The sequence below is a fragment of the Trichoplax adhaerens genome, genomic scaffold, assembly GCF_000150275.1.
Source record: "Trichoplax adhaerens TRIADscaffold_6 genomic scaffold, whole genome shotgun sequence".
NCBI lineage: Eukaryota > Metazoa > Placozoa > Uniplacotomia > Trichoplacea > Trichoplacidae > Trichoplax > Trichoplax adhaerens.
In genome coordinates this window covers 3,056,906-3,081,601 of record NW_002060948.1, presented here as the reverse complement: position 1 = coordinate 3,081,601, position 24,696 = coordinate 3,056,906, and the positions used below count along the sequence as shown (strand labels likewise).

General features: G+C 31.7%; 4 protein-coding genes across 4 annotated transcripts; 3 read left to right on the top strand and 1 right to left on the bottom strand.

Annotated features, from left to right (window-relative positions):
• Positions 1 to 1,649: 1,649 nt before the first annotated feature.
• On the top strand, positions 1,650 to 2,054 carry TRIADDRAFT_26894 (uncharacterized protein; the record flags this gene model as incomplete). Its single annotated transcript, XM_002113689.1, has 3 exons — positions 1,650 to 1,756; positions 1,850 to 1,901; positions 1,974 to 2,054. Coding segments are annotated over 3 exons (240 nt in total), but the record flags the coding sequence as incomplete, so codon positions are not given.
• A 649-nt stretch (positions 2,055 to 2,703) lies between these two features.
• TRIADDRAFT_17877 (uncharacterized protein) lies at positions 2,704 to 3,180 on the top strand (the record flags this gene model as incomplete). The annotated part of the gene is made up of 3 exons (XM_002113688.1): positions 2,704 to 2,836; positions 2,923 to 3,011; positions 3,112 to 3,180. Coding segments are annotated over 3 exons (291 nt in total), but the record flags the coding sequence as incomplete, so codon positions are not given.
• A 6,295-nt stretch (positions 3,181 to 9,475) lies between these two features.
• On the top strand, positions 9,476 to 18,261 carry TRIADDRAFT_57442 (uncharacterized protein; the record flags this gene model as incomplete). Its single annotated transcript, XM_002113687.1, has 29 exons — positions 9,476 to 9,528; positions 10,789 to 10,846; positions 11,133 to 11,191; positions 11,669 to 11,729; positions 12,299 to 12,352; positions 12,444 to 12,502; positions 12,936 to 12,998; positions 13,206 to 13,260; positions 13,365 to 13,430; positions 13,768 to 13,863; positions 13,949 to 14,023; positions 14,128 to 14,165; positions 14,242 to 14,298; positions 14,382 to 14,433; positions 14,852 to 14,938; positions 15,018 to 15,092; positions 15,171 to 15,232; positions 15,317 to 15,384; positions 15,481 to 15,544; positions 15,662 to 15,731; positions 15,803 to 15,894; positions 16,142 to 16,317; positions 16,377 to 16,480; positions 16,828 to 16,917; positions 17,062 to 17,171; positions 17,559 to 17,619; positions 17,718 to 17,767; positions 17,856 to 17,917; positions 18,026 to 18,261. The coding sequence occupies 29 exons, from the start codon at positions 9,476 to 9,478 to the stop codon at positions 18,259 to 18,261; spliced, it is 2,253 nt and encodes a 750-aa protein (XP_002113723.1).
• A 4,639-nt stretch (positions 18,262 to 22,900) lies between these two features.
• TRIADDRAFT_3759 (uncharacterized protein) lies at positions 22,901 to 23,752 on the bottom strand (the record flags this gene model as incomplete). Its single annotated transcript, XM_002113327.1, has 1 exon — positions 22,901 to 23,752. A coding segment is annotated over one exon (852 nt), but the record flags the coding sequence as incomplete, so codon positions are not given.
• Between the last annotated feature and the right edge of the window lie 944 nt (positions 23,753 to 24,696).

Genomic DNA, 24,696 nt, shown 5'->3' with positions numbered 1-24,696 from the left:
ATTATCGTAAAATTTCTATATATCATTTGCTACGTAATCTCAAATTAGATTGATCTTGCGTGACATCAGCTAATTTTAAGCAATACCATTATACTTCTTAATTTAAAATAGTAAATATTTCTTAGTATTCATAGTTGATTTTAAATACAAATCTTTTATACTTTAAGTGATTTTTGTTGTTTTTTTCTTTTGAAATTTCATGAACAATTCTGTATAAGAACTACTTATTCATTACAAACTGATTAATTGTATTTCAATTCTTTTACTAGGGCCAAGTGTTCGCAGCCATTTTTCTGATCGTAACAGAAATAAATATGGTAAATAAGTTTAAAATAATGAAGTTTATTGAGATGAAAGCTCACACAAAATGTCGATATAGTGACCTAGTTGAAGCTCTATTCGTTCCCTCACATCAAAGTTGAAAAGATCACTTCACCTTATATTGAATACAATAGAATATCCTTAGATATAGTTATAGTACTGGATAGTGACAATACAGTACTATTCTGTAGTAATGTAAAATTAAATAAGCGTAAGAGAAAATTAGATTCCCTATAAAATACACATACTACAGGCTTCGTAGCAACTCTTAATAAAGATTTATCTTGTTTGAGTCCATTATTGGGCCAATTTTACCGAATTCATTCTGATCCATCTTCATTGCAATATTTTGCTACTTTTAGATTCGACAGATAGAGGCCGTTACCTTTCACCAAAATATCGTGACCATCAATATACAGATGACGGAACTTCTTTCTTTAGCAGCGAAATGGATACAACTAGTTATAGTCATTATGAATCGGAAGGGTAAGGATTTTTTACTAAAATTAGCTGGCTATACAATAATCTTGACAGAAATGAGTTTAGAAGGATATGTTACTAATATACTTATGCATAGATGGTTCACAATTTCTAATACTACAATACTTCAAGTTGTTTATGTTCTGCTTTTTATTGGCTCTTAATATAGCACCTTATATGCTAACTTTCAAATTTTTGGTGATAAAAATAACTATAAGGATTATGCATATTTCTTATTAATGTCGAGCAATCGTAATATCTATTTTTATGTGTGCGCCAATCTCCTTATCAAAATTATTGTGGTATAGAATTAAGTTGTCGTTGCTAATATTGCTACGTACCTTTTGGACTATCGAAAAACGTCTCGTTTTTGAAGTTACTAATACGGTTTGTTGTTATTCTTTTGTTCTAGCTTTACTACTGGAACCGAAGAAAGTTCATTCTATCCTAGGAGAAAGCTCCCACCAAAGAGAAAGCCATTTCAACCCAGTTTAAGCTATAGTTGGGTAAGTGATTATATAGTTTTGATTATTTAATGGTCTACTGAAGAGCATAACGTTAATAAATTATTGCACTTATTTGTTACGGGTTACCTTTCTTTATGGATCAGGTTAAAAAACTAACGGTACTATTTTAGATGGAACGAGTAATAGAAATTATTGTAAATCTTTTTCTTTAGGCTGATTCTTATAGTAGCATTACGGAATCTACATTGTCTACGGAAGTAATTACTGTTGAATTAAATTTAGGTATGATATAATCTAAGTAGCTGAGGCTCAGCTATAAACAATTAAAATATGAGCATCATAAAAGTGATTCTGAGTCATCTAGCTTAAGTGTTGATCTTGACTTACATTTTATTTGCAGAAACTATCAATTTTCTTGGAATTAGTATAGTTGGTACTGGTAGTGCAAGCGGTGATCATGGCATATATGTTGGCTCAATTATGAAAAAGTAAGCAATGAAATATAGCAGATATTAAATGTCGCCAAAAATGAAGACTTATATTCATGCTCATCTTTTCAATAATTTTATTCACTTATTCAGCGGGGCTGTCGCGTCAGATGGTAGAATTGAACCAGGCGATTTAATTCTTCAAGTAAGCCTTTATATTTAATTTAAACTAAAGGGAATTAAACGAAAAGGTTAACCTGAAATTCATTTAATTAAGGTTAATGATGTCAGCTTTGACCAAATGAATAACGAACAAGCTGTACAAGCCCTTCGTGATGTTGTTAAAAGAGAAAAGTAATTGCATTTCAATTTCAGCTATACCATTGGTTAACGGTACATATATGTCTATCATAATTATCTAATCGTTTTATATGGTTTATCTTTAGAAATATTAAATTGATTGTGGCTAAAGTATGGAGTGCTCAAGAAACCTCAAATTTCCAACCGCCATCAGGTTGTAATGAGATCTTAAGACGCGAATACAAATATTGTTAATAAATAACAGTACAGTATGGCTTATATAGAGTGGCTTACATAATATTAATTGCGATCATTCAATTATAAACCATTTAGGAGAGCCAATTCGACCAATAGATCCCTCTGAATGGGTTAAGCAAACAAATGCTTTAATTGGTAAAAAACAAATAAATTCCAGCAACGACTTCGTCTTAAAATATGTTGGTGTTATTTATGAATTATAAGTGAATTTCAATTTGTGTTATAAACGTAGGAATAGATGTGCCACCATCATCAATCTCACCCCCTGCTACTTCTGGCTTAAGTACATTAACCTCAAATGCAACTAGTTCGGCCGAAGTTACAACAGTCGTAGGATCTGATCGTAAGTTTAGATGTAAACAAGTGATCGTTTTGTGATGTTATAGTACGCTAAGTCTTAAACGATTTAATGTATGCATTGTGCGTACTATCAAATAGAGTCGACTATCCAGGAAAATGAACCAAATTTGACAACTAATAGTGAACCAGGATTAATAATAAGGTCTATGATGGCTGAAAACTCTGGCCTAGATATACGTGATAGAACATGGCTAAAAATAACAGTACCTCAATCATTTCTAGGTACGGTACATGTATAAAATATAACTTTGTTGTTGTATGAATTAGAATGGGCCTTATTTAAAATCTACTCCTGTATATTCCTATAGGTGTCGATCTTGTAGATTGGTTATATACTAATGTTGAAGGATTTACTGATCGTCATCAAGTCAAAAAATTTGCTGATAATATGTTAAAGGTATGTCGATTATAAATTATTATTGCAATGAGTATGTTAGTAATGTTAACATTTATTTGACAACCGTCTCTAACTGATTTCATTTTGCTGCTATTAACAGAACGGATACATACGTCATACAGTTAAGAAAACTTCTTTTTCTGAACAATGCTGTTATATCTTTGGAGATGCTACTAATTGTAAGCCTATATAAAAATATTTACCGTTTGCCACGTATGAGTAGTATATACTAATTTATTATTTTAATACGGTAATATTCAGTTAATCAGTCCGCTAGAATCACTTCGAGAGATAGTAGTAGCAATAAATCCGGATCAAGTGGACATTCAAATAGGCAACTGAATGGACCCTCTAATGCAAACCAAAGGCAAAAGAAGAACCATGCATCACAAGGCTACGGAAGCTATACTTCGGCAACATCCTATAGTGACACGACATCAATACCTAGTATACCTCATCCTAAGTCTAGTTCTGCAAATAACTTAAAGGGTAGTTCAAAACAAAGTGTTAGCAGTGCTAGTAAATCAAGCAGAGGATCGCACGGTAGTGGCAAGGATGGGCGATGGAAAGCAAGTGGCAAGGAGTCAAGTAATGCCGCACGAGTTGATAAATTCGAAAGTATTTCAGCTACATGTAGCAAGGGTTCTAACAGAGACAGTAGCAAAGGAACCGGAAGATCGTACGGACAACATGCAGACATTTCGAATGATTTTGGCAATAGCAGTTATAAAGGTAAAAGTGGTTCCTCCAATTACAGTTCTCCCAATAGAAGTAGTAAAGACGACTTTGAAATGTCTAGCAAAGGTTCCAGCAATTTATCTAGAAATTATGAATCTAGAGGAAATCATACTGCAGCATTAAAAACCAAACTTGGAAATTCAGTACCTGCTCCTGAGAAAATGAAGCAGTCAGTTTCAAATGCTAGCTTAAATCAAAGTAGGAAAAGTAATGATTCCAACCATTCATCGCCACACGCTAGAAATGGTACCGGTACAAACTCGCTGACGGTAGGAAAGGTTAGGGCGCAATCTAAAGAAACGACATTTTCCGGTTCGACAACCCCTCATCGTCCAAATGGCATTTCTGCTAGTTCTCTAGCCGCACTTGCACAGATGAATCAAGGCGCAGAAATAAAGAATTCATCTTCGTGTAGGAATAGCGTGGATAGCCTTGATAAAACAAGTATCAAATCGAAAGGCAGAAGTTAAACTTTAATACCTGTCAGTTATTGATGAATTTTTTAACGGTTATTACAAAATTTTCATAAAGGTTCTTACTTTGAATATAATACAAGATGATAATCAGCAATATTATCTCATTAATATGTCGCAATTTAAACTATCATTCCTCAGTTAATATCTGTTGAAAGATACGCGTATATGTGGGTTATCAAGAATGCAATTCATGTATTATAATTTTCTATATTCTCAGTAGATTTTTTAAGATACGTAAGTCTATATATTGTTATCATTCTCAATTCTGTTAAATATATTTTACATTTTCATTCCATTTATCATTTTTACTTAATTTACTCTTTTAACTAAAATTTTCAATTTTTTTCGTAGAAATCAAACTGGTTATTCTGTGTGCTTTAAACTCGATATCTTAAGAATATTTATTTCATTGTTTGACGCATAGCGTTACTTAACTAACGTTTTTATACGAATTTTTTGTTCAATAATTTCCTTTTCTACTTAGTTGTCAAAAATTTTTGAGACCTATGCTCGGCATTCCTATCTATGATATGCACAACATTTGATAGGTATGCATAAATTATCATCTTCTTGAAATTGTTCGTCAAAATAAGTAGCAATCACACTGAAGATGACTGATAACATTTGAAATACATTTGTGTAAAATTTAGAAATATCAGGGAGTAATTCGCTGTAACTATTATCATTAATTAATTGGTGTTATAAAATTCGTTACTTTACGATTTATAACATACGCGTATATATCAATATTAATATCTATATCTATATCTCTATCTATATCTATATCTATATCTATATCTATATCTATCAATATACTGTATATCTATATCTATACACATATAGGACGAGCTGTTTTCATTTCCAATGATATACCAACAAATCGAAAGGGTTAATTGTCGAATTTATTTGATGATGATGTACGTTGGTTTTCAGATATTGTTTATGTTACTCTTTCAATGCCTTTTTAACAAGTCATTGAAAGTTAATTGACACATTATGATTAATATGCCTGTATCAAACGCTTTTTTATTGGTTTTTTGAAATAGTAACTATGATAGCAAGCATCAACTTTATTTTGCAGTTATTTCTATCATTTCATATTATTTAAATTAATGATGTCACTATTTACATAAGAAAAAACGATTGTAGATAGCTACTAAATGCTATTCCATACGACGTTGGGAAGATAAAGGCGATATTCCTAACGTAAGGCGTTTTACTCTTTATGTTATTCCATGTTATGTTTTACTTTCTTAATCCTGGAACTTGGAGGCTATGGCGAAAATATTAAATTTTCATTTGATCTGCTAAATCAATGAATTACCATTAATGCAAATAACAGCCATTGCAGATTGGAAAATAACCATAGATATTTTAATTAATTAATCGTACTTTAATAAAGAATATTAAAATTGTTCTCGACTTGAATCTGGTCTTTATATAAATCATGTTCAACGCGTATACTTGTTCTGCTTATTCTTCATCCAATATGAGCGAGTTGTTTGCGAAAGAGTTCACATTTCTATAGTCATTGTATTTAGTGCATTACTTTCTAATTAGACATACAGGACGACATATGTAGTAGATTGTATTAGACATTATACAATAATTCTACAAAATCGGTTAATACAATGTAATACTTAAGATGCAATAGGTATTTGTATGGGCGACTGTAATAGTCATTTTTGCTGCAATATTTTCTCAAAGACAATACGCATAGATATAACAATTATCCAGTTTCAGTATTGTAAAGTCTATCAAATTCCCTTATTGAAAATTAACCTTATACAGTACTACTGCTGTTAACGTCTGCAGTATTCTTATGCCTGCATAACAAAATATTGCATTCTTACTTAACGATTCTGCCAGAAGTGTGTATTTTTGTCATAACGCGCCTATATAGTAGAATAAACAAGATAGCCGGAAGTAATTGGATAATAAATGATACAATTTTACAATAGGTACCTGCTGCACGTATTGTAAGAGAATAATACTTCAATATTTATCAAATTCTGCAAGTCTCGGTTTAAATGTGTACTTAATTGTAGACTTTTACTATCATGCTTTGAGCATTACCGACTGGCATATTGACAGTCCAAAGTTCAAATGTGTAATGACCATGATTTGTTTATTTTAAGTCTATCTCAAAAATTCTTCTTGTACTGTATATTAATATTTTGACGAAGCTATTAATACTAGATTTCAGATACTTGGAATCTCTGTAATGGGATTAATTATTGTCGAGTCTTTGTGATTTTACGGAGATTCAATTTATTATTATTAGTCTAGCCAGGGACTGGTAAGAAAATTCCAAACCGTTAGGTTACTATTGAATTTAGGGCTTTGGAGCTCGTCTGCTGTATCATATCATGTTTCACGGTATTTGCTCACCGTCAATACCTGGGTAGAGTGATTGTTGATGTCTACTTTGATTGTTACTGGAGTCTGCAATGTTGAAAGGTAAATGATCTTAGTGAATAGTAAATTAATGTTTTAAATTAATTCATCAATTATTAGTAATGTGTTGTTTCGGATGATTGTCAGTTAGCCATAACAGCAAGAGTTTATGAAGGATGAAGGGAAAGAACAGTGATCTTTATCACAGTTGGGTTTTAAGGGAAACCCTGTAATATTACAGCGTAGATAAGCGATATGATCGATCGAGTAGCTAAACTACAGTGGAATAGGTAAAGCGTGAAAGCTTATCGTGCAATCAGTGTAACTAACTAATACGATGAAATGCTTAAGAATTGCTTTCATAACACAGAAAGCACAGCAGGAGAGAATTATAAACGCGAAAGAGCGATAATATATAATAGAAACATAGGATCAACGGTAATATCCGATCTTACAATCTGCATAGATTTTTACAGTGTTTCTTACGCTGTACTTCTAGTATCAATAGATTCGTATCACAAGAGAAAAATTTCAAACCTACCGTATATTTCATGCCTACTGATCTCATGTAATTAAATTGCTCACGGCTATAAGATTAAAGCGCTACTGAGCACTATTCTTGTAGCGCGTGTCTACAATTGATTGTCTTGAGAACAGATATAATCAATGATACAATATACATAATCTAGAAAATGATTTCCTTCATGCCATAGTGCAAATATTGCTTATTGGAATTGTGTAAAATGTCAGTTTCCTACTTCAAGTGCGCTTACTCTTCAGTTAACTTTTATTTCCTCATATTACGGTAGGAATATTACGCGTTGGAATATTAAGAGCACGGCACCGCTTAAATTCCCTGACAGACTGTACACTGTCAGGGACTTCTTAGAAGTCCCATGGGTACTGTACATAAGCTATAAAATGATTTCTTCATGCTATAGTGTAATTGTTACACATAGGAATTGTGTAGGATGCCAATTTTCTACTTCAGATGCACTTACTTTTCAGTTAACTTTTATTACCTCATATTACAGGGCAAATATTACGGGTTGAAATTTTAAGAGCATTGCGCCGTCTAGATCCCCTGACTGTGACTTCTTAGAAGTCTGCATATAGATATGGGATTTAAAATAAGTATTTTTTTTAATCTCTATGGGTACCGTACTGTACTTAAGTTAGGAAATAATTTATTTCCTCTTGCTATAGTGCAAATACTACACATTGGAATTGAGTAGTAAGTAGTAAGATGTCAATTTTCTACTTCAAGGGCGCTTACTTCTCAGTCAACTTTTTATTTCCTCATACAGTATTACAGGGCGGATATGACCGTACACAGTCAGGGACTTTCTAGAAATTCCCGGAGTATTTCTGATATTTCTATGGGTACTGTACATAAGGTAGAAAATGATTTCCTCAAGCTATAGTGCAAACATTAGACATTGGAATTGTGTAGTAAGATGCCAATTTTCTACTTTAAGTGCGCTTACTTCTCTGTCAAGGTTGATTTCCTCATACAGTATTACAGTACGAATATGATCGCTCAGTCTGGGACTTGTTAGAAATTCCATGGGTACTGTGCATGAGCTAGAAAATGATTTTCTCGTGCTATAGTGCAAATATTACACCTTGGAATTACTGTAAGATGCCAATTCTCTACTTCAAGTGACTACAACACTGACAATACACAGTCTGGAGTTCCTGACATAATATACAGTATAAGCAATATCAATACTCGTTCATGACTATATTCTACTGTGCGCTATTTAATAGATGAAAAAACAGACCAGAAGTGTACATTATCCAGTAGACTGTATTAAAAAATCAATTTTAAAGTTAGTCATTTCCCAACTGCTTTACGGCTTGGAGCACATCACTGGCAGCCTTTGTTATGTATGATAGACTGGTAATGTCTAGGAATTAGGGCAAATAAATTGCATAGCTGCCTAACTGATGAGATAACCGTATGATACTAATACCGTAAATGTATTGACACGTTCACTAGTAATTTACCAATACGTATGTAATATATATATATATATGTTATACTGTACAGGATATATCACTTGTGGGAAAGGCAACCCAGAATAAAGAAGTGGACTCTAAGCTTCGGCTACTTTGCAGTGTCTAACCGAGTATTGCGTTATTGACCTAGTGTCGCGATAGAGAACATAACGGCCTTCAGATATAAATTGATGAGGAATCCTATTTACTAACTGTGGGCTATAGCCGCTTGAAATTACTGATCCAACGCCATCTTTTGTCATTTTTTAAAATGGTGTTGTATCAGCATTTGAAACGGCGATAGTTGACTTTTAGTCCATAGAATTCCGTAACAAATTCTATCAGGAGATTGCCACTAACCTAAACGATAAAGCTGTTGGGGAATTTATATATTTTATTTATTTTATTTTAAAACCTAGATTTTTTAGCAGCACAATCTACAGTACGTACAGTACAGTACAACTCGGATAGTGTGCACTGTACACTGTACTTACTGTACTATACACTGTATACAGTACAGTACAGTAAATCATTTATCCTACAGTGTACAGTACTGTGTCGTTTCGGAACATACTGTACAGTACAACAGGTCGAGAAAGATGCCCAAGCAAGACAAAACAAATCATACTGTACATTAAAGAGCAAATGTTGGCTGTTAATTCTTGATCTACAGTATAATAGTCTAACTTTCGACCGTAGGACAAATACTGTAGATGAGTAGACAAGTACGGTGGAGATATTGCCGCAAAACTCGTAGGGTTGCAATTAATTTTCCAATTGATTCGTTTCTAAGGTCGGAATGATAGTATTGCTTTCGTCTAATTTCAACTAAACTCCAATCCAAGTACAATTATGAAGATTATCGTACCGTTTGAAGAGTGCATCAAAGACTCTCCCAAATTTAGGTCTGTATTTTTAAAATGCTTTCAACGGTACTGGTACATCAAAATACCGACAAGGGATAAGTGGGTAGACTCTCATCGCTAAGTAGTTGTTGTATGCTTATGTGGAAAATGCTCTTAAATGATTAATATTCATTTCATCAATGTTCTAATGTATCTTGCGTATAGCCAAGTAGGATTGAAAAAAAACGATTTCTTTTAGTATAGCCTTGATTTGGAGATTGGTCACAGATAGTCTATTGTACGTGTAAAGTACATATGTACTGGTACAGTACTTCAAATCTACAGTAGAGTCGTCAACCATCACTTTTTCATCATTTTGCATCAATTCAATAGCCGTCAACTCTTATTACCATCAATGTGTAAACTAAGTTCTTATACTGGTATCTGGTGACATAAAATAGTTTATTGTAGACAGTCACTGAAGCTTGTAATAATTGAACGTTATGAATGACTAGCCTTTAGGCATGGTAGAATAATAAGGAGTAACTTTGTTACTTACTCTTCCATGTCATAAATAATAACATGATAATTACTTCGCATAACGAAGGAGTCCGTAATATTTCTAGCCCCAATGTATAGCTTGAAAGTAAGTGTTAGGTGAATATCAACTATTGCTACACGTAATACACATGATTCAAGTCCTGGAAAGATAGCGTAATCCATAGTCCATTATCGAAAACTTTTACATATATATATATATGGTATATACTGTATATGCGTATCTCATACTACTGTACAGTATACGAGTGCAAGGCTTGCCGATAAGCGTATCATAAATAGACAGTAGGCCATTATCATCAAGTCAACTACCCTTATTATACTCTTATTTGCTCACGATTGATTAATATATAGTGTGTATCGACTTTACGTGTACATATATATTAGCCCCAGGCAGGATGTATCGAATTCGTTGAAGTATATAACGAGTTCGATGCATTTTGACTGGGGCTAAATTATTCATTCACCACTCATACTCCTGCATAAGCTAATGTTTATTACTGTATGTATTAACGGTAAAATAATCGGTTTGATTACAAATGAATGATAATAACAATGAAGATCCAATTGCACACCCTATTCATGCTTTTTCGTTAATTTACAAGCTATACCTTATACCTTAATAACATGAGCTACGTTAGCACTGAAAGATTGATAATTACTGCAATTATCTAAGAATTATTTCATATTTTAAAATTGAGATAGGTTTATTGCAATACTGCTATACGTACATATATAAACTTATCGTAAATCTTTAATTAGGACATCCTTGCAGAATGTAGAGAAGGACGTTAACAGCTTTGATACTGAAATCGATAAGGTTAATAAAATGTACAAGTTGTGTACTACAAGTTGCATTATTTATCTTTATTATGGAGCTCATCATATTCGTATTATACGTGCGTTCTCTTTGTATGAATATATTTCTATGTAAAAATATCCTTCAGTTAATAAACAATAACTATTATCATTGTAGCATAATCATACTATAGCTGCAGCAGTTACACACTGAATAATACCTGGTATACAGTAGTCTACTCATCTTCTACTCTCTGATGCTATATTTTATTATTAAAATTATTATCTTAATTATTCATATTGCCCAGTTGGCCAAGTTGTATAATGGCTTATCGGATGCCAGTAAAACATGTTCCAATGCCAACAGGTTGGCCATCAAAAATACTATGTAATCTATTTGATGCTGTTATACTGTATTCGTGACAGACTTAAAATGGCACCTTCGTATTTATCATGCAGTACAGTACAATAGTTACTTACTGATTAGCTATAATATAATATTGCGATTTTTTGTATCATTTGAAATGATGCTAAAGCCTACTTTACCCTCTTATTATTAAAAATAACATCTTTTGCAGCTACCGTTAACGATGTGTTATGCTCAATGTTACGTGAATTATGCAACTGTAGAAATAATTTACTACTTTGCATTTCCTATATGAAATAAGTCGGTTGCTATTAGTTTGGCCTCGAAGCTTCTTGTTGATTGTTTGGTTTTACTCTATATCATACAGTTGATACTGCAAAGTAGCTGTGATCTTTATATTACATTTGTAGACAGCTCATGCAATACCGCTAACAGCTGTTATAGAATGCGCTAACGTTGTTATATTCTTCTCTCCAGAGCCTTCGTTATCGGTTTGAACGCATTGAAAGATCATTTTGTTGATGAGTCTTTAGTTACCGTAAGTCAAAATTTACTACATTTTCTAATGCACTATAATTTTACGGACATGCATTGTAACTTGCAATTCTATGATAATACTTTATTGTATTACCGTTTATGTAGATTGCTTACTAGGTGATAGTTGTGACAGGGTTAATCTGCAGAAGTGAATCTACCTCACTTTACCTCTATCTCAGTGATCGGCAATTTAATGGTCGAAATCGCTGTAGTTATTTTTTGGCAACGTTAAGCTCCGTATATTTCGATATCGAATAAAGTTTATATTCTATTGTAATTATGGGTTGAATGCAAAGTATAAAGCTAACTGGTAACATCCAATCCGTACTCTTATCTCTGAACAATTTTACTTTGAATATGGATACTGTTGTATTGTTATATCTAAATACGCTACCGTAATTGGCGTGAGATTCTAATTACAAATACTTATGATCAGTTATTATTGATTAATCGGTTTATCTATATTGCAACAATTTTGAACGTATCAAATGGTTCTTTCACTGCTTTTGTAATTCGAAGATTCAATATATTCTTAATATAAATTGAGCCTACTGGTTTTTGTTTACGTAGAATGCAATATCTAATTTCACTCAGATATTCACAGATTTGGAGAACTTTTATAAGGTAATGATATTTGATGACGCTGCACTACAGCTACAGACGGATATTGATCTCTATTTCATCTGCTATACTTTGAAATGTCTCATTTTTATAGAGGTTTATTGACGAATGCCAAGCGCTATCATCTACTTATATGCAAAATTATATCAAGGAGTAAGTAAAATTTTTTGTTACAGATTTACGTCAGTTTCTATGACGTAAAAAATTGTAATATTGATAGGTCTAAGATAGGATAACTAGTAGACATTAGGTTCATGAAGAACATCTAAGTATGATGACAAGGTTTCTTTAATATGAACATTTATCGATTGCTTTTGTAGTAACTTTACTTGCTACTATTTCTTGAGACAGTAAATTTTTTATTTATGGTCTGTGCAAACCACGTGTTGGTATCTAGATGCTTTATTGAGTATTATATATATATATATATATAATTAGAGATAACTTTGCAAATATGTAATATTTCATGACTGAGATTTAGCAATATCTTTCAGTTTCAACTCTGATATGCTGTCTCGCTTTATGCCAGTTTTGGGTAAATCTATCTTTATGCTCGTTATCTTATGAAACATGATTTAATTTATAGAGATATTAAGAGAGTTCGTGATTATAAAAAAAGTTTCGACAAGATAAGCGATGAGTTTGATACGTAAGTGAAGATCGTCATTTCGTAATGTTCATAAATTACTTTGAATTTGGTTACAGTTCTAGTATATATATATCACTTACGTGCTTTCGAATTTACAATGGATAAAATTTTTTGACGTTTAATTCTACTATTTATTTTGATTTTACAAAGGTGTCGTCATGACCTTTAATAATGCTAACATTTTTGACTACTTTCTTTCTCATATAGTGCAATTAATCGTAACGCTTCTGCTCAGAAGATAAAAACCATAGAAGTTGAAGAAGTAATACTTTTTATACTACCTATTAATATTTCCTATAACTTTTTGTGAAATACGTACTATTTCAGTTTGTTAAAGGGAATAATTTGAATTATTACTTACTCTAGGCAGAACAAAACTTTAAGTCTACGAGGTCTTGGTTTAGCCACATTGCCTTCGAGTATTGCTACAATGTAAGCAGCAGGTTTCATAAAAATTGATGATTAAAATTTGCTACAAATTCTTACATCTTATTACAATATAAGTATTCCTTCAATTCTTTTATCATTTCACATCACGGTTTATTATTATTGAGTATCCTAGTTAGTGATCAGTATTTCTACGAATATCAATCTGTATACTATTACAGTAATTCGTATGCTTTATATGTTGTAGCTGAATATTTTTCAAGCTAAAAAACGCCTTGACGTTCTCAATTCGGTATATATCCTAGCCATTAGCTCAAACAATATTTTTAGCTAACCCTAACATAGATTGCTTAAAACAGAGTTATGTTATACTTGATTGCAGCTGATGTCTCTATTCAAAAGCTATCGTAAGCTTGTCGATGAAAGCTCTCTATTACTTCAACAATTTTCACCTTTCACGGACGACCTAACAACGCAGGTTGATTCTTCGAACAGGAGCAAACTATTAGAATTCAGTTATTAGAAGGTACGACGTAATAATCTTTATGTTTTTATACCATCAGATCGAGAGAGAAAAGGAAAATTTTATTCAAGATAAAAAAGAAATGGAGAAATATTATATGGCCATAAAAGAGAAAGTACGATTTGATAATACACAAGTCAATTTTTAAACTAAGCTGCTTTATTATGCAAGAAGTCATATAATTATTTTTTTACATTGTTTAATATGTTTATGATTTAGAAATGTGACACTACGGATGAGCCTACAAAAAACGTTGGGTAAGTTAGGCTTCACTACATTTTAGCTCAATTACATGTTTTAATGTCGCTATTGAATCTTAATATTTGATAAAAGTAACATGGAAGGATATTTATTTAAACGAAGTCGCAATGCTTTCAAGTCCTGGAGCAGGTATTTTACTTACTACCAATGCGATTTAAATTTGATTAATACTACTTAAGAGATCTAAATGATTAATGTTGTAATCATTCTAGGCGATATTTTACGCTTCGGAACAATCAGTTGTGGCATCAGAAAAGATCACAGGTAATCATTTACTTTTAATTTTATGAATATCAATTATTTTTTGACGATAATTGATTTGATATAGCGGATAAGTATAAAATATAATATTGTAATGGACAATTTAAGTGATAGAAACGTTTTTACTACAGACGGATCAAACAGTCGTTATAGATGATCTCCGTTTATGCCATGTTAAAGAAGCTGATGATGCAGATCGCAGAAATTGCTTTGAAATTGTGCACCCTACAAAGTGAATATGCGTAGTGTTTGCTTTAGAACTGTGGTACCGTAATGAAATGAGCTAAAATTTTATCCCTTTGTTTATTAATTTGTTAGTCGAATGCTCTATTATTATTATTATTAGTTATCTTAATTTAAGTAGCTACGGTGCAGTAATGACCCATAACTTTCATTGTTTATTATATTATTGGCTTTATAGTTATTTGATTGGACTCTGTTCTATAGGGGTTGTATTCTCCAAGCTGATGATGCAAGCACCAGAGATATGTGGATTAGAATGATACAGGTTGTATGGACATTAATCAAAAAATTTAGTAACACACATTGTTTCTAATCAATGCTAACGTCAACGTTTTAATACCTAGGATAGCATAGCGGCTGCATTTCGAGAAGGAGAAACTAGTGGTGATAGTTTAGATCCTGTTATCGATAGCGAAACGGTAAATAATTAAACATTTCTGATTCTTTAAAGGACTTATTCCAACGAGTGATCTTTACAAATCTATTGGTTTATATAGTCTCCGTCTATTGCTACTGTTAGCTTGAATGATACTTCAAAAGGTCATGAAAAGAAAGCGGAGTAAGATTTCTTTAATATTAAATTTCTAATACGTGCTTTTTTAGATCTTAGGATGTAAATTTTTTGATTCTCTTCTTGCTTTAGACTTAGGGTGGTTGACGAACTGCAGCAAGTTCCTGGCAATAATAAATGTGCTGATTGCGGAAAATCTGGTAAAAATTTATATTAATCGTAAATATGAAGATGAAATCCCTTAGGTCGTACTACATTGTTACCTGCGTGCTTCTCTATCTTGATTTTAATTATAGATCCAACATGGGCTAGCATAAACTTAGGTATCCTTCTGTGTATCGAATGTTCTGGGATTCATAGGTATAGAATTAGTGCAACCTTATTAAGATCTAAATTTGATATAAACTTTTGTAACTAGTTCAGCTGTTGCGTAGTTCATATTCGATGTAAGCAAATTACAAAAACTTTCCGCAATAGGAGTTTAGGCGTACACGTATCTAAGGTTAGGTCCGTGACTCTAGATGATTGGGATCCGGAGTATATCAAGGTACAGCATTCTAAATTCTTTCGGTTATACTATTGCATAGCATATCTTAACTATGCAACTGCACATTTCAGGTAATGAAACGCCTGGGTAATGATGTCGTCAACCTTATTTATGAAAATGAACCAGATGATTCCTTAACCAAGCCTAATTCGGTTTCTGAAAGGTACAAACTTCTATATATGCGTCAGGATGAATTTGCGCTGCTTGTTTTCGTTATTTGATAATTTGTTGTATCTAAACAGTGATCGATGTGCTTATTACTGGATATGTAATAAAATAACTTTTGACTTTTATCTATAAAATAATGATGAGTTTTAGTTCGTTATTGTAAGGTTCCTTTATTTAGGGGCGATTTTTATTCCTGCTTCTGATTATTCTTTCATATCAAAAATTACTTTAAAAAATTTTAGATCTGTTAGAGAAAAGTGGATACGCGCTAAATACGTCGAACTAAGTTTTCTAGGAAATAAGAAAAACAATCCAGTTTCAGATATTGTCAAGAAATTACAAAATTATACACTGAAACATCGTAAAAGATCACCCCCCCCAAAAAATAAGAGAAGAAGTAGTGTGCTAAATAGTCCTGGTATGTTGCAATTAACTAGTATCGTTAAATATAGAATAGCTGACGTTTCCAATTTTTAGACAATCCAATCGCTGGCGGTTTGGACGCCGTTCCCGTAAACGTGTATGACAGTAGTGACGATGATGATATTGATGAGGAGGTTACGTCTTTGACCCCAGATAAAGTAATCAACAATGAAGTTAATTTAATCACTTACACTGGATATTCATTATAAGTATATTAACAGATATTACTATGCGTTTTTGTCAAATTTTAGCTACTATGTAAAGCTGCAAGTTTGGCCAGATTACCGTTAATGATGCTTGGCCTAGCACTGGGTAATCCAGTCTTCTTTGAAATCATGTTGTTTCGATTGCTAAATAAGAAAATTACTCAGAATATTAAATTCTATAGCTTAGTAATAATCAGAAAGTCAGTTTTAATCTTTATTGAGTTATTGAATACTTTTTGATCGGCTACAATTTCAATTTTTGAATTGTCTTTAATATAGCGTAAAATGCAATTACTAAGGCGTTTATCTTAAATTTAAAAGGTGCAAAAACCGATTGGAGAGACCCCAATAATCATGGAGGCAACGCCATTCATGCCGCTACTAAATCTGTATGTCATATGCTAAAATATTGATATTGTTATCGTTTTTCCTCTTGAACTACTACTTCTCGAAAAGCATAGGAAGCTAAAGAATCATTGGACCGAATATAGCTTCAATATACTGCTAACTTTTACTTTATTGAAATTTTTTAGGGTTCACTCTCTGCCGTTCAGTATTTAATCTTAAATGGCTGTAATATTGATGTAAGGGATCAGCACGGACGTAGTCCATTGCATTACGCTGTTGAACAGGGGAACACTGGGTAAATATATGTACCATAGATATCAACAAATGTATTTTCACTCGGGATAGTATAATTACTCATAATTGCGTCTTTTATTGTGTTGAGTGCAAGTGAGGTCAACATGAGTCTTTTGCAAACTAAATATCGATGAAAGATTACAAACGTTAATATTTTGAAGTTATACGATTTAGCGAATTTTTTTAACTTACATTTTTAAAATACTGTACATGGACAAGTATTCACGAAAAAAGTATTCTGAATTATGGAGCATAAGTTTTATTTTATGATCACAATAACAAATTTTAATGATTAGTAATTATAGGTGAGAGATAACTGTCCAGCATGATATCGGATTTTTATCGATTGAAAAACTAACTCAGCCTAAATGTGTCATTTCCTGTATAGGCAAGTGTATATTCTTCTTAAAAGAGGGGCAAAGTATCGGGCCGTAGATGAAGCTGGACTGGTAGGAACGAAAACATATTGCTAACATTAATTAAATCAACTTTCCTACACCCATAAAATATTACAAATTATTTAATGCAAATTACTTTTCTTATGTAGGATGTATTGCAAATTGCATTAAATAAAACTTATGCTGATATAGTAACTTTGTACGTATATTGATATGTTTCATACGCATATGCTTAAAAACTATATTTGTTAACGGGAAATTGGTTAATATTTTTTTTTCTACTAAAGGCTTAGATTAGCAAGATTAAATGAGGAAATGAAAGAGAGCGAAGTAGGGACATATGTAGAAGGTATAACGTAGCTAAAAAGACATTTACTGTTTTAATGCGGTTATATTTTGGTATTTATGCAATTTTGAATGACTTTTTATGGGCTATAATGAACTAAATCATTCATAGGGTTAGCTTATATGCATATAGATTATTCTGATACTATTATGCTTCTTGCTAAGTGTCACTTGTTAAATGAAAGATTTAGAAATGCTTTGGCATACGCTGTAATTTTTGAAAATTTAAAAAATTTTTATAATTTGTTCGCGACTATAGCAGATTATACTTATAACGAAGTTTTTAAAGATTTTTCTCATATGGTGACTGCAGACCCTAAAAGACTGAAACACTCTTCGAGAAAGTAGTTACCAGAACTGTAATTAAGAGGAATTTGTTAGACTTGCGCAAGCGGCTTCGAGTGTTAAATCTAGTTGCTATAGTACTTAGGTTATAACGATAAAACTATTGCTTATCCATTCACTATTATTTATTTATAAACATGGATTCCAGATTCATATGAGGTATGTTTGATAATGGTGCTCCAGTTATCTCGATACCATAACTTAATGTAGTTGAAGCGAACATTTGAGCTAGATAACTTTAAAAATTGTATTCATATTTACCGTTGTCTTGGTACAATTTCTCATTTTGAGAATATAGGCTATATTTTTATATCTCTTAATGAATGTGTGAATTTTGTCTATATTATTGAGTAATTTAAATATAATCATTCGTTTAATACCTTATTTTTATGACGGTAAATCAAGACTGTCTATTTTAATTAGCAAAGCATTGATATGCATTGTTTTTCTGATTTCATGCATACTTTTTCGTACACATGCAAACTGTACTTTAATCATTTTAATTCCTAATGAATGATTGAGAACAGAAGTAGAAACTTTCCTAGATGACTTAAATATTAAATGGTTATGCTATAAATGTGATATTGTATTTTGACTAGTCTGTTTGAGGCTCGGACTTGGAAACTGACTTATATCCATTGTACATTTTTAATATTCTATTATGTAATGACTGGTGTACTTATATTTATCTAATTACGCTGCTTAAACAACGCGGATATTTTGTGGGCTGGAGTCAATTTATTACCGTGCTTATAATAATTTGTGATGAGCAGTATGCAATAAAAGTGGACTTGATTCCAGTTATGTGTGTACAGCGGTTGAATGCAAGTGTTGTATAGGATATAGAAATATTTCCCATAAGATAGCATTGCACTTCTTCATTATTTATTATTATAAGGTAAAATTCTATACATTTTGACGATATATATTCATAAAAACATCTTTAAAAATAGATAATAATCAATTATGATGTTGCTTTTATAGCATCGATTTGTAGGCGTTTAAACTTATTAGATGACAATCGGTTGATATGTATTGCTAAGTAAAAATAGATTTATGATTAATATTTTAAAAATAGTTCGAGTCATTTTCAATTGCATCTACCCTTATGCAGTAATAAAGCCAATAGAAAGCCATCACTGTATTTACTCTTTCATTTAAGCGGAATCTGGAATTAATGATTAAGTAATTATTTTTTACGTAGATTGACATGCTTGATTGAAGTAGATGAATAAAGTGCGGTAGTTAATTCAGTGTGGCCATTTGAAGTTGTTGTTAATATTTCAATCTAATGACGTCATCTGTTGTATTAATTCTGACTACTATACCTAATTATTGAAGGTGCGATTGAAGATGTGAATAAAAACGTTCTATCAAAGTCCTTGATTACTTATCTATCTGATGTTAAAGTTAGTCAGCGTTCATGGATCGATTTGTATCTACTACTTCATAAAAATTTGTACATTTAAATTTTAATGAGGAACATCAATGTGACATTGCTTTTAGCTTGATCAACGCAATTGGATAAAAAGAATGAATTCAATTAGTTTAAAAATTGCTTGTAGAATTTAATAACTAAATTCTCAATTGAATTGTTGATCGCGATTTCTTAGATATTGATTGCTATAAGCCGGAGTAATTGAAAACATGATAAATTCTTTTATTTTTATCACCTATACAGTAGAAGTAACCATAGTAATTAGAAATATGCGCAGTATCATCGTTTGAATTTGAAGTTATATAGTAATAGTAAAAGACTATCACTCGGTCATTACAACTAATAAAGAGGAACATGGCAATTTAGAAGTTAGACATAAATGCCATGATAAGCAATCGAGAGAAAATAAAATTAAGGCCTTTCTGTCCAATGTAAATAATATTTGTTTTACAATTCAAATGCAAGAAAATGAAGTATACCTTGATTATAGTAAGATGTAAAATAAGCAATTTGTAGCTGTAGAGTGTATTAAGAACTCTTAATATAATCTAAGTTGTTTAAAATTCGAAATTATAAACGTGAAATGGCATTTGATCGACTGCTGCTAGTTGCGTTAAACTATAGAGTTGGATATTGACAGTCTATGATCTCCTAACGGACGTCAAAGACGTTTTTGAGGATATAATCAATTTTTCTAATTAAATAAGGTGGTCAGGACTATAAACATTACGACTATTGTGATGCTCATTATTGCGAAAAAAAGATGATGGTTTTGAGTAGAACATGCCGTGACAGTCAATACTATATACTTTAAATGAAAAGGATTTGGAAGATATTTTAGATGGAGGATACCCCGGGTGCGTCATTTCTCAATACGTACATCGAAAGCTCTGCCTAGAACTGCAGCAAAGTTCGATTGGATTAATCTTGAATTAATTTAAATTTTTTTTATTGAGATGGAAAAAGCCGTCAATCAAAATAAGATTTCAACTAAATCGTGGTGTTTGCTAACCATAAATACTGACTATAATTACATAAGATAAAGAGAAATGAAATAAATTGTTTATACATTATATTAGTAAAAACATATCAACACCATTTGAGATATTTTCATTAAGGTTGTCATTTAAATTTTTTCCTTCTAAATATATATTCCTATATGATCGGATAAAACACCATTGTCATATAGAATATAAAAGATATTTTAGGCAATAATAACATGAAGGTATATAAACGCAATGGAGTTTTTCTAGCATATATCTTTAGATAATTTCGATAAACTATGTAGACTTGAATGTTCGAACTGCAATTTATATACATATAGAACCATGATTAATTAAAATAACAAATTAAAAATTTTTTAGACAGGATTTGATGTGAATGAATATAATATATTTGCAATAATAGCTGAATGAACTTATAATTTAGCCAATATTAATAGTTTATCGTGCTATAGTTGTAAATTAATATTTAACAATAGGAAAAAGAAAATTATCTAATATTATACTTTTACGAAGCAAAATTATTTAAATAGCTAATTGACGCGTACATTTATCATCTTGAATTTTATCAGTCGGTGATTCAATATTAGTCGATTAAAACGAGCAATATTTAAAGTGGTTGCAATCTCATACACTTTTATAATTAAAATAGTGCCTGAAAGAAAGAAAGGATATTTAAGACCCATATACTGAGAGTTCAGCTAAATTAAAATTATATTGAACTGGGTCATTTTAGATGGTTGTTAACAATATGCGATACAAAGCATTTACATATTTATTAGTTGTGTTGCTTAATCTATAAGTTTACAAATAAAAAAATATTTATGTCTTTCTGCTTCAATTTTTAACACAAAGCTTATTAATCATCACTTCCATTAAGTATTGAGTACCGTATGAAGTAGCGGAAAAAAGGAAAAAAGGAATGCCATAAATAATGATCCTAGTGGACTGAAAAGTAATGAGATATAGATTTATATGTTGCGATAGCTACTTTTCGGATTTTATTCACCCTATCAATCCGCTCTGTGTCAAGATTTTTGTATTTACTCGTTTATTGATGAGCAAAGACACACACATAAAAGTGAGAAGGAGAAATAATATCATATTGTACGTATACAATGACATTCCTACATCGCTTACTTGCGTGATTAATATTTCCAATTATAATAAGTCTGGTTAGTAATTTAATAATACAACCTAACGAACATATTTTTTAATTTTTTTCGCACGAAATAAAGCTGAATCCTTTTTGATCGAAATAGTAGTAATTGTATTAGCGATTGAAGCACTAGTTGCAAATTTTATTTAAGGCCTGACAATTATTTAATAATAGCACCTGGGCGACCAAATTTTTATTCATTCCACACATAGTAAATTTTAATCTTTTATGACCTAAATTATGGCAAAAGTCTTATCAATTGGAGTAGCAGTAGCAAGCCATAGCGTACAGAAGTTACCAATTCGTTCGGTTGAATATTTAACGCGGTGCTCTTATTTGCTCATTCCAATAACGACGTTAGTAAAATGATATCATAGACAAGATAGCCAATAATTTTTGCTCATCCATATTAATTGGATAGAGTTTTTTGAGTATAGAAATGTGTAGCTATACCGCTTCAACGACAGTTAAAGCTTAATTTTAACAAGGGTATGAATAGGTATAGCATGTCTACAAAGAGCCTCGATCTTGAAAGCTTTCTATAATCCCTTACCTATACAAGTTAGAGTCAATAGAATTCATAAAAATCGGGTTAGAAGGGTGGAACTCCTAGCAGTCCGTTAAGGTTAAGATAAAAATTAGCCTAAATGTGGATTATATCCATATGAATTTCTCCGATGTCCTACCATGGTCATAGAAGTTGAATAAATTATAAAAAATAAAAATATGAAATAAAGAGTAAGAGGGAAGAACTTTTAAAGCGTTGCGAGTAAAATTGAAGATAACCGTCGATTATTATTATTTTTCAACATCTTTAACTCGTAAACTTATGCCAAACATGGAAAATATTGAATCACGGCATCTACTTGAAATAGATGAAATTCATCGCGAGAGTAGTTAACTATAATTCTACATATGTTAATGATTGGAATTATTAAGTTTCCGTACAGTATTGGAAGTATGAAGATAACTTGCTTGCTCGCGATTATGAGCGTATTCATCAACTATGCTACATTTGGTCAAAATTGGCATAAATGACCGAATGAAAGCATTACGAAAACGTCGATGGAATGTACCATAAATAATTGGATTGGATGCTGAATTGACAAAAATTAGACCTGATGTGATTGTAATAGCAATTGGTGGTGGAACATAGTTAGCGTAAATTTGGACATAAGTTAATGAAATATAAGGTATCCAACAGGCTAAATAGACACCAACAATAATTAAGACAGTCTTGGCTGTTTTACGATTCATTTGGCGCATCGTTTCTCTTGTGACATCTTCAAAACCAGGTGTTAAGGTTACAATTTGCTGTGATTGCTTGATAGCCACTTTTAAGATGTAGATATGGGTAATGATAATTAAAAAGATAGCCAAAAATACTGTCGATGCGCATAGAAAATTAAAATAGGATACACTTTCGATAGCAAAACAAACTGCTTCGGCTTCAACATATTCATATTTAGCCCAACCTAGTAATGGAAATGTCGAGACGATAGCTGAATGGATCCACATGTAAGTGGATAACACTAAGGCTCGCTTTTTGGACATAATTTTAATATATTGCATTGGACGTGAAATAGCAATAAAACGGTCGATACTCAATAACATGACAGTTAATGCTGATGTGCTGCATAACATAACATTTAAAAAACCGCAAAATTTACACATTATATCACTAAATATCCAACGGCCTAAGATGGAGCTAGCAATGGTAATGGGCATTAAAATAACACCTAAAGTTAAATCGGTAACGGCTAAGTTGGCCATAAAGATACCGGTAGCATTTTGTAGCTGTTCTGAACGATTAACAACTACAATAACGATAAAATTGCCTACAATCATAAATAGGGTAATAATGGATAATATAGTGGCTTGTAAAATAAGATAAACCAGATCCATTTTGGGTACAGTCGTATTGCTATTGTTATTATCCATGTTGCTCTTTCCTATCAATTATTCTTTTTGAAGGAGTACCGATTAAATTTTAGCTTAAAGCAAAGGAGATGAGATTTGTACAGAATTTTAATAAAATTGATGCTAGTTTAGCCTTGATAAGCAGTTTAGTTGAGGGAAAAATACCGAAGTAAAATTGTATGACTTTGTTTGCTTTAATTTTCGGTGATAGAAAATTAAAGCAATTTTTGATCTATTTAATTTTGGTGGCCTGCTTTGTATCCTTGAAGGCGGAAAGATTGCCGTGGATGGAGGTATAACTGTTAGTACTCTCACCAGGAGCGTGAAGGATAGTAAATATTTTGAATTTGATTGTTTTAAAATGCTTTAAATTGGTTAAAAAAAGTTGAAAAGTGAAATCAAAATTTCCTGTTTACTATCTCCAATTTACGCTTATCTTAAATATGGATGTTTAAATTTATGAATCTTTTTATGGTATTCGGCTTCAAACGGCTGGCAAAATGATGGTATAAATTTTTTTTAACGGAGTGTTCAAGAAAATGGTTGGATGAAACTTGAAATATTAAAAATTTTTTAAGAACTGGCTAAACATATAAATATAAGTCTTGATAGTTTAATTTTTTCCAAATAGCACGATAATTTTAACGCTGTTCTCACTATTCAAGCTTGTAATTGGAGTTTTCAAAGGCTCGCAAATATCCACGATAGTTGGTTGAAAAATTGCAAGATAAAACGAGTTGGATTAGGTTGAAAATGCTAAAATTTAAATTGCTTACTTTGAATGGATTCAATTAGTGAAAAAATTAATTACGGTAAAGCTCTTAGTACGTTCCAAATGGATAGCGATAGCGTTAATGATGTAAAATTGTGGGATTTAATGCGATCATCATTTGAAATGATCCAATATGTTTCATTTAGTT